We start from the raw sequence: 12,608 nt of genomic DNA on the forward strand, positions 1-12,608 counted from the left end.
ACACATTGGACATCTCAGTAACTGTAATTTTTTTACCCATTTCACTGTGGTGATAAGAGATTCACTGAATGACAATGTCCCTCACTAGACTGGAGGACAAGGTGCAATCTGTTAAAGACAGTTTGAACAGCACAAATCTGATTTTTTTCAAATCCGACCCAGGCCACTTTCATATGTGGTCCTAAATCTGATACGTATCTGATATTTTGCAAAGCGACTTCAGTCTGAATGGCCAGGTTGCATTTATCTGATCTTTACGTCATTGAAATGCGACAAATGTCACAATTCTGCATTCCACTGTTTACTTCCGCCCACATGGTCACGTATTACATCAGGACCTCTTTTGCGCATGCGGGTCACTTCAGGGTCGCATTCAGTTCAGTTCATACTCAAAACTGATAGAAGTCGCATTTAATGTGTAATATGAACAAGCACAAAAAATTGGATTTCACCAAAAAAATCTAAATTATGCATTAAGACCTGCTGTCTGAACGTAGTCCATGAGGTCTTTTTCTGGCCTTTGCTAAAGTAGGTTTACTCAATGAAACCCACAGATGGAACAGACTGAATTGAACGCATAAAGAATGTGGAGTTATTGCATCGAGTTCTCGTGAATCTTACAAAGCACATCAACCTTTGCATCACAAATCGTATTGAAGATGTTATTTGATAATATTCCTGTTTTTGTGGATGTGTCCAGATTTTAGGGACATCCTGTATGACTGGACCTGACTAGTCCAGTGTTTGTCCAGTTCCACATCTGTCTCCTTCTTCTAAACAGTGGCATTGATTTAGGTAGTCAAGTAAAAGCTAGTGGAGAATCCTGAGAGCTAGACTAAACCTAAATTAAACTTAAACTAAACCTGAACTAAACCTAAATTAAACCTGAACTAAGTCTAAACTAAATGTAAATCAAACCTAATCTAAACCTGAACTAAACCTAAACTCTCTACAAATACAGGGACTCTCAGAGCTAGGAGAATATAAACATCTACATCCAAATGTTAGATTTTGTTCTTTAACCCTTTAACTGATTCATGAGGAGGTTCTTATTTAATAAACAACCATGTGTTTGTAGAGAACATAAAGACTGGACTGTGTTTCAATGAAAAAAGGTCATGTGGTCTGATGCATCCAGACTGACCTTGTTCCTTAGTAATGGACACATCTAAACTAAAGTACAGTAAAACCAAACTAAGAGATGGTTTAAACAACTAAACATTGGCAAAACAAGTCTAAAAGATTGTAAAACCAAACTAAGAGATGGTTAAGACCAGGAGTGTCAAACTCATTTTAGTTCAGGGACACATCCTCCCAATCTGATCTGAAGTGGGCTGGACCAATAAAATAATAACATAATAATATATAAATAATGACAACTCCAAACATTTCAATGTGTTTTATAGTGAAAAAAGTAAAATTACATTATGGAAATGTTTACATTTATAAACTGTCCTCTTAAAAATGGTAATAACATGAACAACCATGAAAAAAACTGAAATTTATTAAGAAAAATAACTGCAATTTTAACTATATTCTGCCTCTGCTTATCGTTTGTAAATGTGCATTACAACTTACAGATCACAATAGATCGGCAAATTTGCAAAATATTTTAGTAAATGGCAGAATATTAGTCAAATTGCACTTACTTCTCTTAGGACATTTCTGGTTTTTCATATTTTTTGTGAAAGGCTAGTTTGTAAATTTACACATTTTCATGTAATTTCACTTTTTTACACTAAAACAGGAAAAATTTTGAATTGTCATTATTTGTAGGTTTTTATGGTAGTATTTTACCAATCTGACCCACTTGAGATTAAAGTAGGGCTTTTTATGGCCCCTAAACTAAAAGGATTGACTGTTAATATCTTCAGTGTAATTTTTGCATTTCTTAAATTCATCCTACGGGCCGGACGGGACCCTTTGGCGGGCCAGTTTTGGCCCCCGGGCTGCATGTTTGACACCTGTGGTTTAGACAGACTAAAACTGGGTGAAATTAGTCTTAAAGATGGTTAAAATCATCATCTGATAGAATGAATGTCAGATGAATAGTAGATGGTTCTGTTGGAGGTTGAGCTTCAGGTCCAGATACGTCTGATAAGTCCACGGCCAACGGGCGTCTTGAAGCACCTTCAACTTCAGAGGATTAAACACAGCTACTAATAGACGACACTGACTGGAACACGACTCACATCTAATCATAACATTTACTTTCAAGGAGATAAAATTGATCTTGTTAGTCTCAGAACGGTGCCGTCGGCGTCCCATCCACCCTAAACCAACAGAGCCCCCCCCCTCCAGCCCCCGTCTCTGTGCCCCCGTCTGCTCAGAGTCAGTCGTCTTCTATTAGTATCAGCCTGTTCTCGTCATTATTCATCAATTAGACGGACACCAGCCCACGCCCACAGACGAACATCTGCAGCCCCTCGGCCCAGAGCGCCCGGCAGAGGACGACCACAGAGGGAGGGGCTAACACCTGGACAGGGCGGGGCCAGGCTTGGACCAGGTCCAGTTAATAGAATGGACCTGTGAACAGCCATGAGTCACAGCAGGAACTTAAACCTTTAACCCCTGACGTGTCTGTGGTGAGCGATCTGAATGTATGATTTATTTGAAATATTCAAAGACATTCAACCGTTTACTCACTTGGAAAATTTTTAAAACGTCCTGATAGAATAGACCTTGTTCTTTCCATAGACATCTGAGCATGCTCAGTTCACCCTCCGCCTGTGGAATGGGGGTTAAAACACAGAGCAGTGAGGGAGACCGACTCACTATAAAAATAGATGATTTGGGCTTTTTTTTTTTTTTTTTACACAGTTTTCCTTGTTATTTGCTTTTACTGTTGTTTCCAGTGTTGTGGTGATTTTTTTTTTTTTTTCTGTGTTTTTACCAAATTTTGACAGTATAACTTCTTTATGGAGTTCGGCCAGGTGCCAAAAAGCAGGTGAACTGATTTAGAAAAAAAAGAGCCCAGGACAAAACCTACTGGGCTCAAATTCAAATCCTTGTTGTTTTTCAGTGTGTTCTAGTTCACAGTTCAAATCTCTTTTAAATATCTTATTGATGTACATTCTGAGTGCCTTATTAAGTAAAAAAAAAAAAAATGTATAGCTTATTTAATAGCTCAGAGCATCCATCCCATTCTTATGCGTTTAATATCATCCAAAAAATGAAACCACTCTCCATCCATGTTAGTATTTTGTTAATAATCTGTGAATATTCTGACATGTCTGAAGTGTGAATCACCTGTAAAAAAAAAAAAAAAACAAAAAAAAAAAAACAGCCCGTAAACACCTACAACTATATTTTCTCTACATTCAACATTTCTTTACTGATTTATCACCATTTTTATATTATCTTCTGTATTTTTCAGATAAAATCCTGTATTTTCTATATTTAATTCACTGATCATGTCAATGTTTATTAAAGCTCAGAGTAAATTCAAAGATACTTTGTCAAAACAGAGAAAATTGAAAAAAAAAGTGTCTTTCTTCAGTGAAAATATATCATTAACTGAACATAAAGCAAGTGTCTACACCCTTATTTTGTTCTTTTTTAAATTTTTTTGTTTTGGTTGATTTTGTTGCCTAACTTATTATTGTTTCTTCACGTTTGTTCTGTTTGTGGTTTAGTTTGTTCACATAACTAAATATTTTGTTGATTTATTTTTCATTTTTGATCACTTTGGCTGTAGTGTAACCTTTAAATCCAGTCTGATTAGTGTGATTAGGGAACACATAAATGGACGACAGGATCAGTGACTGTGTTGAAGTGTTTGAATACGTCTCCAGTCTAGTCGAGTCGTTCATAAAGACAGAAAGACAAAGTCAGAACATGACGGTAAAAGATCTGCCTGAGACGCCGTCAGCTCCGTCACCGAAGGACGGCGTAAAACATCTCGACATCACCAGTCATTAGGACCCCATTAACTGACGCTTGGTCCCCAGGGTCCGGATTTAAATAGGACCAGGGCCCACGGGACGGGATCCTGGTCTGATGGAGACCCAGATGATAAGACGCTGTGTAGGCAGAACCAGAACCACAGTGCTTATCATACTGATAATATCTGTCTAATACATATTGGTGCTGAGTGTTTTAATATGTATATTTGGTGTATATATGTATTTATTTATTTATAAATATAAAAAAATTTCCTATTTTTAATCTGTTGATTGTGTAGACTTGATAGTTAAACCAGACTTAAAGATGGTTAAACAAGACTAAAATATAGTAAAAGCCAAACTAAGAGATGCATTAAACAGACTAAAACTGTTTAATCATGTTAATCATGTTCTTTAAAGCTCAGATTAAAGTTAAGGGTTATTATATCAAAACAGAGAAAATTGAAGAAAAGGTGACTTTTTCAGCAAAGATATTAAACACTGATTTTAAAACCAGGCATCTCCATCCACTGTCATTAATCCAACTCCGTGGGTTTATTATTTTTTCTTCAATTTCATTCAATTTGTGGCTCATTTTGTTCATGCTGCTTATTAGTCTGATAAATGTTTTATTCAGTTTGTTCAGTTTATTGATTACTTTGTTTTTGTTCATTTTCTAGTATACTTTATTCTAATATTTAATATGTAATCCAAAAACCCCAGTGTCTCCATCCACTGTCATTGATCCAACTTCATGGGTTTTACTGGTGAATCAATGTTGTAGAAGATGATGGTGTTTCCACGGTAACTGCGGAGCCTCTGAACATCCAAATGGGTCATATCTGATGACCATGAAAAGATGATAAACTGTATTTTACACCAATTATTGACATGGATTGATAGGATTAGTGGATCAGCAGGTATTGTCCTGTATTTGAACCGGGTTGTTAAAATGTGGGGGCTCATCCGAGATTCAAACTGGTCGAGACAGTATATACTCACCCCTGTATTTCTTTAGATGGTCAGTCCTTCTCAACTACAATGAGGACCTTTTTTTTTTTTTTTGCACTAATGACAAGAGAAAAATATTTCCATGTATTGATAGGATGAGTGGATCAACAAGTATGAAACAGTTACATCAGTAGATGGTTTAGGTTAAAGGTGGATGTTTGGGTGTTTAAGGGTTAATTCTATTGGTTCTAGTATCAGATGGTTGTTTTTCTGTGTGTTGCAGCAATGGTACACCAGCACCATGAACCTGGTAGGAACGTGGCTGACGGACCGGATGGACCTGCAGCTCCACGTCTATCAGCTGAAGATCCTCATCAGAGTGGTCAAGGTAGACTTTTACACCAACTGCTAAACACACACACGGTGTTATTCCAACTTAGATTTGCATTAATATGTACAACTTTACAGGTTCTGAACACATTTTTTTCCAATGTGATTCCATTATTCATGTATTTTGTACATTTAAACCTTGTTGAAACAGTGGAATGACCTGTTTTTTTCTTGGCGTTGATGGTTGATTATGAATCCTAACGATGTCACAGTGGCAGCGTTGACAGATTCTAACGGTTCATTCTATCAGAATGTTCTTGTGAAGGTGCAGCTGGAACCATGAACCCACTGTTTATACAACAATTTAATATAATATAAAACCAGGAGATTTAACCTAGCATAGATGGTTGTAAACTGGTTGTAGGGGATGATATGAAGCTGCATCAGCACAGATGATGCAGTCATGTAGTGAGTATTAGTACTTTAACCCTTTATAGGGCACTCATTGAAATACTCTGAAATTCAACATTTCAACCTTAGTGTGTTATTGGACATTGTCATCTACTGCCTCGACAGTTGCCATGACAACAGTCTCCCTCCTCTTCCATAAAACATCCGTGCTGCACTTGCTAAAAAGTAAACACGTGCATTAAAACAACTGTTATAAGGTCATAAACTGAAAAAAATCACTCATATTCACTATTTACAGCTTCAACATGTCAATAAAATCTGTCTGAATCACTGTATGATTTTATTAAACCAGCATGACCTCTCTGAGACACAGGATTGGACCCATATTTAATGTTTTTTGAAATTACTACAAATAGTCACTTGCCCGATAAAAAGTTAATGATGTAATTGGTGTGAGTATTTAGGTAATAATCCTGTATAGGTACATTTAAACCCAGTGGAAACAGTGGATTGACCCGTTTTTTTCTTGGCGTTGATGGTTGATTATGAATCCTAATGTGTCACAGTGGGAGCGTTGACAGATTCTATCGGTTCACCTTCACACATGCTTTGTTAATGAGTCGTTCCACATCCGCCTCAGACCGGTTCACCATATGCACCATATGTGTCGTATGTCGACTGACGCGGTGTTAAAGCAGAAGGAATAATCTGACCCGGGATCAGCCAAAACCACCACATGCCTCCAGATCTGTCAGAGACAAACATGTGACTGTGGCCTTTTGTTTGTGCTTTTTTTTTTTTTTTTTTTTTTTTTTTTTTTTTTTCAAATCTGTAGAAAAAGTACCGCGACTTCCGCCTTCAGGGGGTTCTGGACTCGACGTTGAACAGTAAGATGTACGAGACGGTGAGGAACCGGCTGACACTGGAGGAGGCCACGGCATCAGTGAGGGAGGGGGGGATGCAGGGAATCAGCATGAAGGACAGCGACGAAGAGGACTGACTCCGCCCCCAGACGCCAAACCAAACCAATGTCAGAGCTTGTCAGAGAGCCGACGGCGGAGAACCCACGCAGCCTTTCTGTCGGGTCAAACCCCACCCACCTAAACTCCGCCCACATCTGTCCGTTATTTCCACGTTTAGTTTTTTGTTCCTGTAAAAGTTCCGGTCCAGTCAGTCCATGTGAGTGTATCGACAGAACATTCTCTGATCATGCACTTATTGGTTTCTACCAACATTAAGACACTTAGTTTAATTATGTAAAGATAACAGATCCAAAACACCGGTTTTAGGACTTTTTCACACCTGCCTTGTTTGGTCCAGACTTTCCATTTGATTCAAACCTAATGTTCAGGTGTGAACCGTCCAGCCGACCTCAGTCTGGAAACACCTATGGAAAGACCTCTGGACCAACAGCCGATTAATGATGTGGAAAACAAAAAGTAAGTGAATTATCAACATGCTAATGTCAGACGTCACCATGTAGAAGACGAGGACGAAAGAAAGGAAGAAAATTACAGCAAAAAACAAACCAGATGAAAAGTCAAATAAAAGGTTGGTTTTTAACATTCAGGTGTGAAAACACCTTCAGAGAAGCACAAATGGAAAGGAAAACCCGCCGCGTAGCACAGGCATCAAATAAATTATATCCATCTGTATGAGCTTCGTCTTTAAGGAAATAAAACTATTCCATCGTAAGTCCTGTGATGTAAACCTACGTCTACAGACTTTGTACGGGAACATTGGAGTAAAAGTCTAAAATATTTTAACCCTTTAATGCATGAATTATGGAAACTTTAGTCAAGATATTTTTTCCCTGTGTGTTTTTATTTGTCTTTAGACCTGACAAAAACAATGCGACTGAAATTTGTTAATCTATTTTTCATGGAGTTCCATAAATGTCCACTCAGCTGGACACCATGAGTTTAACTTTAAGACAAGATAAAGTAAGATAAGATAAGAATTAGAGTACTGCTCCCCATGATGCCAAAAAAGGCGGCACGCAACAATAAAAACAGAACAAGACATACACACAGATCATAACATCTATGTGTACAAAAATATGGACATGTATAAAAACATGTAAAAAATTTACAGTGTGTAAACGTATTGCTGATGGCCCATAGTCAAAAGAAAGAAGCAAATAAATATATATTTAACAAAATGATAAATTGTGTGAAACCTAACATTTAACATTTTTAATACTGTTAATCTGATGTTTTCTCACAAATTTAACATATTCTAATACTACTTGTTACTTTATGGAGATAATATGCAAAAAAAAAGTTTTTGTTAAAAAAAAAACATCAACTGTTAATTCCACTCTAATATCAGTTCTCCATTGATTTCCACTAAAACCTGTTAGTGCAGATCAGGTTTATCCAGAACTGTAAAGTTACAGTAATGGTATGAATTACAGTGTAAATACAGACACTGATGCATGGAGTCCACTGTGTTGGCTGCTATGGAACTAAAACAACCAAACCCATGAATATACTATGAATATAATAATATATGTAAGAGAACAGCTGTAGAAAAGATGAACACTGGACTGAACACCAGGCATGAAAGGGTTAAAACCTGAAACTTGGGCATGATCAGCTGATTATCTGATGGTCAAAGATCAAACTGTCTGATCCAAAAGTCTAGAAATGTGTTTATTAATGTTTGAAGCAATATGGATGATGATAAACGAACAAGGCTAATGATGTGACTGTCTTTGTAACAGTTGTGTATCATTTCTCATCTGGTCGAATGTTTTAATGGCATGAGCTGGATCCTGTTTAAGAGCTCACTCAGAAATATAATCAGACACTAAGGCTACGTTCAGACTGCAGGCAAATGTGGCCCAAATCCGATTTTTTTTTTGCCCATATGTGACCTGTATCTGATCTGTTAAAGACACTTTGAACAGCACAAATCAGATTTTTTCAAATCCCACCCAGGCCACTTTCATATGTGGTCCTAAATCCAATACATACCTGATATTTTGCAATGCGACTTCAGTCTGAATGACCAGGTGGCATTTATCTGACTTTTATGAAATGCAATAAATGTCACAATTCTGCATCCCAGGAGAAGACGCGGTAGGAAAAACACACTTCTGTAAACCCAGTGTGTTCCTGCATGGTCACATATTACATCAGGACCTCTTTTGTGCATATGGGTCATTTCAGGGTCACACTTAGTTCATACTCAAAACTGATAGAAGTCGCATTTAATGTGTAATATGAACAAGCACACAAAAAAATCGGATTTCACCAAAAAAGACCTGCTGTCTGAACATAGTCTAAGGTGATGGAATTTAATGAATTTGTATAAAATACAGATGCGTGTCACAATGAAAATCCAGGTGGTAACATGTAGAAGTTCCATAAAACTGCATTTCCCCAAACAGCCACTAGAGGCTCATGTTAAAACATTTAACTTTACTGTAGAAATTAATCGCTCATGGCCTCGTACAAAAGCCAGGTTTGGTCTGGAGCTGATTTCATTATTTTAGCAGTTTGCTTTTATTTAGCTTTTGTTTATTGAATAAAACATTTTTTCCTCATGGATACTTTGACCCTCAGAGGATTCTATGATGCAAATATTTCACAAAGTTTACCAGTTACTGCTATTAGAACATCCAGCATGATTGCATTAATTTGTTATATTATAAGGTCAGTCAGCTAACGCTAATTGGTGTCTTTAAACATTACGCAAACTTTAAGTAAATAGGTTTAAATACATGAACCAGATTCACGACTGTGGATGTTTTTAACAGTTTTTTTTTAACAATAATACAATCAATTTCCCTTGATCTAAATTTGAGGTTGATCAACACGATTCAACTGATTAATCAGTTTTACAAACTGGAGTTAATAGTTTACATTAGTCGGCCAAATGGAAATATATGACCATGGCTTAAAAGATAAAAATAGCTCCAAACTGAATTTATTTTTTGACTGACTGAGATGTTCAGTTCTGCATTTATCAATAAAATACTTTCAGTTTAATGCTCAATTATTAAGATTTATTTATATATGTTCTTATTTATTTAGAAATTTATTGCTTTACCTTAGATTTTTAGTCCACTAGTCATCCACCTTGATATTTATTTAATATTAATTTAGATTAAATGCTTAATATGGGAGGTTATTCTGTTCCAAACTATTACTAGATCAACTGGTAGAATCCCAAATCAGACCTCTAAAGGTGATATAAGGGATGATCCTGAAGCCCAAACCATAAAACGTGTCCAAATATACTCATTTATCAAAGTAACATCACAAATGTGAATCTAATTTAATGATTTATTAAATTCCAGAAGAAGCCAAGACATATTTAATATAACCAATAAAATGTTGAACCTAATTTCAGTAATAAAAGTTCTGAATGCATGTGTTTAATTAAAAAAAAAACTGTATTTGCGTCAACTGTGAAGTCAGAGGAATCACAAAAGAACAAGAATATCAGACAAAATACAGCAGAACCTCACAGTACGAGTTTAATACGTTCTATGACCAGGGCCGGATATAGACCTGGGGGGCCCATAAGTTATATAAAGCACCTCTGCCCTTTAAATGACACCAGCTGGTCTCAGAAAGCTTTTATACAGGGTGGGGAAGCAAAATTTACAATATTTTGAGGCAGGGATTGAAAGACAGTGTATGACCAATTAGTTTATTGAAAGTCATGAGAATTTATTTGCCACAAGAAAATTTACATAATAGAAAATGTTTTTATTCTATGTGTCCTCCTTCTTTCTCAATAACTGCCTTCACACACTTCCTGAAACTTGCGCAAGTGTTCCTCAAATATTGGGGTGACAACTTCTCCCATTCTTCTTTAATATTATCTTCCAGACTTTCTCGTAATAGTTTTGCTCATAGTCATTCTCTTCTTTACATTATAAACAGTCTTTATGGACACTCCAACTATTTTTGAAATCTCCTTTGGTGTGACGAGTGCATTCAGCAAATCACACACTCTTTGACGTTTGCTTTCCTGATTACTCATATGGGCAAAAGTTTCTGAAAAGGTATGGATAATAGTGTTAGGTATGATTATGACATCAATATATGTTTGGTTTCAAAACAATTGACGTTGTGCCTGCTGAGAAAAAACAACTAAATGTTCATTGTAAATTTTGCTTCCCCACCCTGTATATATATATATATATATATATATATATATATATATATATATATATATACATATATATATATATACCTTTGAATTATATGGAAAAGTTAACATATATTGCCTTTTAATTTTTTTTAATAATGTTCAATAATAAAGATTGTGTTGCAAAATCACAACAATTACATTAGAGACTCCTCGAAGTTACATCTTCGAACATTTTCAGTCTTGATTTTGTAAAAGCAAAATCATTGATTGTGTCATTAAAAGTTATGTTACGCAATGTATGGTTTTCTATGCACATGATGATAAGAACAGATAATTTTTCTTTAAACATAGTTGGTCTCAGTTCATTTTTTATTCTCTTTAGGTGTGAAAATAATTCTCCTGAATTATTATTTTCCATCAGACATAGAAACAGTGGTCATATTAGTTCCACATGAGGGAAAATGAAATGAATCTGGTGTTGAAAGATGATTTGATTCAGTAAAAATAGACAAAAGGACTTACTCACAGCATATTTTTTGACCTTTTTATGATCAAAGTAAGAAAATAAGTCCAGGCGGACCATTTTAGGTTTAGGGTTAAACACAGTTATATCCACTATAATTCCACGAATTATCTATAGACAGCATTGATACTAAATATTACACATCCCTTATAATTAATTCATCTATCTAGTAGTGCAATTAGAGATGATTCATTTGAAAAGTTGTAATTTTAAGACACAATACACTGAGTCAAAAAAAAAATCTGGATTTTTTTTGAGGCCCCTGCAGATGGTGAGACCCTAAACTAGATTATTTAGCTTGGACCTAAATCCAACGCTGTCTATGACCGAGCTCATTTTGTGATTTACTCATTTTACGAATCAGTTTTCCCCACAGAAACGAATTGGAATATATTGAATCTGTTCCAGCCCCAAAACCCACCCCAAAATCTTTTTTTAAGGTTTTTAAAACAGAAAAGTACAGTTTCAATACTGAAAACACCAATTATAAAACCAAATGAAGTGAATGTCTGGTACTTTGGTGGACTGGTGCTGTGAGGTTCTACTGTAGAACAGAAAACCTCAAATGTAGCCGTCGATGCACAGATGGATCTATTGCAGAGTCTGTTCAAGGAAAATATTGGAATGTTTGAGCGTCTCCATCGTCCACGCTGTCGCTCGTGTAAAAGCCACCAGTTCTTCCATCTGACAGTGAGAGTGTTGCATTTATCCTTTTACAAAGAACGTGATGTTGTCACTCAGTCAGCGTCAAAGCGGCGGCGACTCAACCTGACGCCTCTGACTCGTCTTTCCTTTCTCTGTTTTCTTTAATATTCACTTTGAAGGCAATACACATGTAGTTGTGCTTGGTCACTGATGCTGTTCCACTGTTTCAGACGTTCAAAGCTGCTCTGTTTGAGTCACTGACGGTGTTTTCCATCTGTAACGGGGTTGTTGTGTGGGTGACGGGGCTGCCTCTGTTACCTGTTGTTTTCTGATCTGTCCCCCTAGAGCTGTGAGCCGGTACTGCATGTCCCCGGTATTCAACCCCCCACCCCCACCCCAAGGTGTTTTTGCTCCATGTGTGAAGTCTCCGGTGGGTTCCTCATGCTTCTGCCTTCTAGACGAACCCACCACAGCCAAGAACATTTAAATAAAAGTCATTGTGACGCAATCGACTCGCCTCCGTTATTTCTGTTACTGTCAATTAAATGAAAGGTTTATACGAAAACTAAAAGTAAAACTAAAAGTAAAACCAAACCATCTGTGGGTTTCATATAGGTTGTATATTAATGGTTCTCAAAGTTTTTACAGTGGAATATATATTTTTAGCCAATAGCCATATATTTTTAGGCAAAATTTGTTCCTATGCCAAAGATGTCTTTTTATTTTCAAAATTTTGTAAACAAACAACATATATT

General features: G+C 36.4%; 1 protein-coding gene across 1 annotated transcript in view; it reads left to right on the forward strand.

Moving 5' to 3' along the window:
• Positions 1–7,407, forward strand: part of cadpsa (Ca2+-dependent activator protein for secretion a) — a 215,487-nt gene extending 208,080 nt beyond the window's left edge. The window contains exons 32-33 of the mRNA XM_030133642.1: positions 5,119–5,223; positions 6,412–7,407. Of these exons, the coding sequence (XP_029989502.1) occupies positions 5,119–5,223; positions 6,412–6,576 (270 nt within the window). The 3' untranslated portion in view covers positions 6,577–7,407. The remainder of the gene's footprint in view (positions 1–5,118; positions 5,224–6,411) is intronic.
• The last annotated feature ends 5,201 nt before the right edge of the window (positions 7,408–12,608 follow it).

The sequence above is a fragment of the Sphaeramia orbicularis genome, chromosome 5 (assembly GCF_902148855.1).
Source record: "Sphaeramia orbicularis chromosome 5, fSphaOr1.1, whole genome shotgun sequence".
In the NCBI taxonomy this organism is placed as follows: Eukaryota; Metazoa; Chordata; class Actinopteri; order Kurtiformes; family Apogonidae; genus Sphaeramia; species Sphaeramia orbicularis.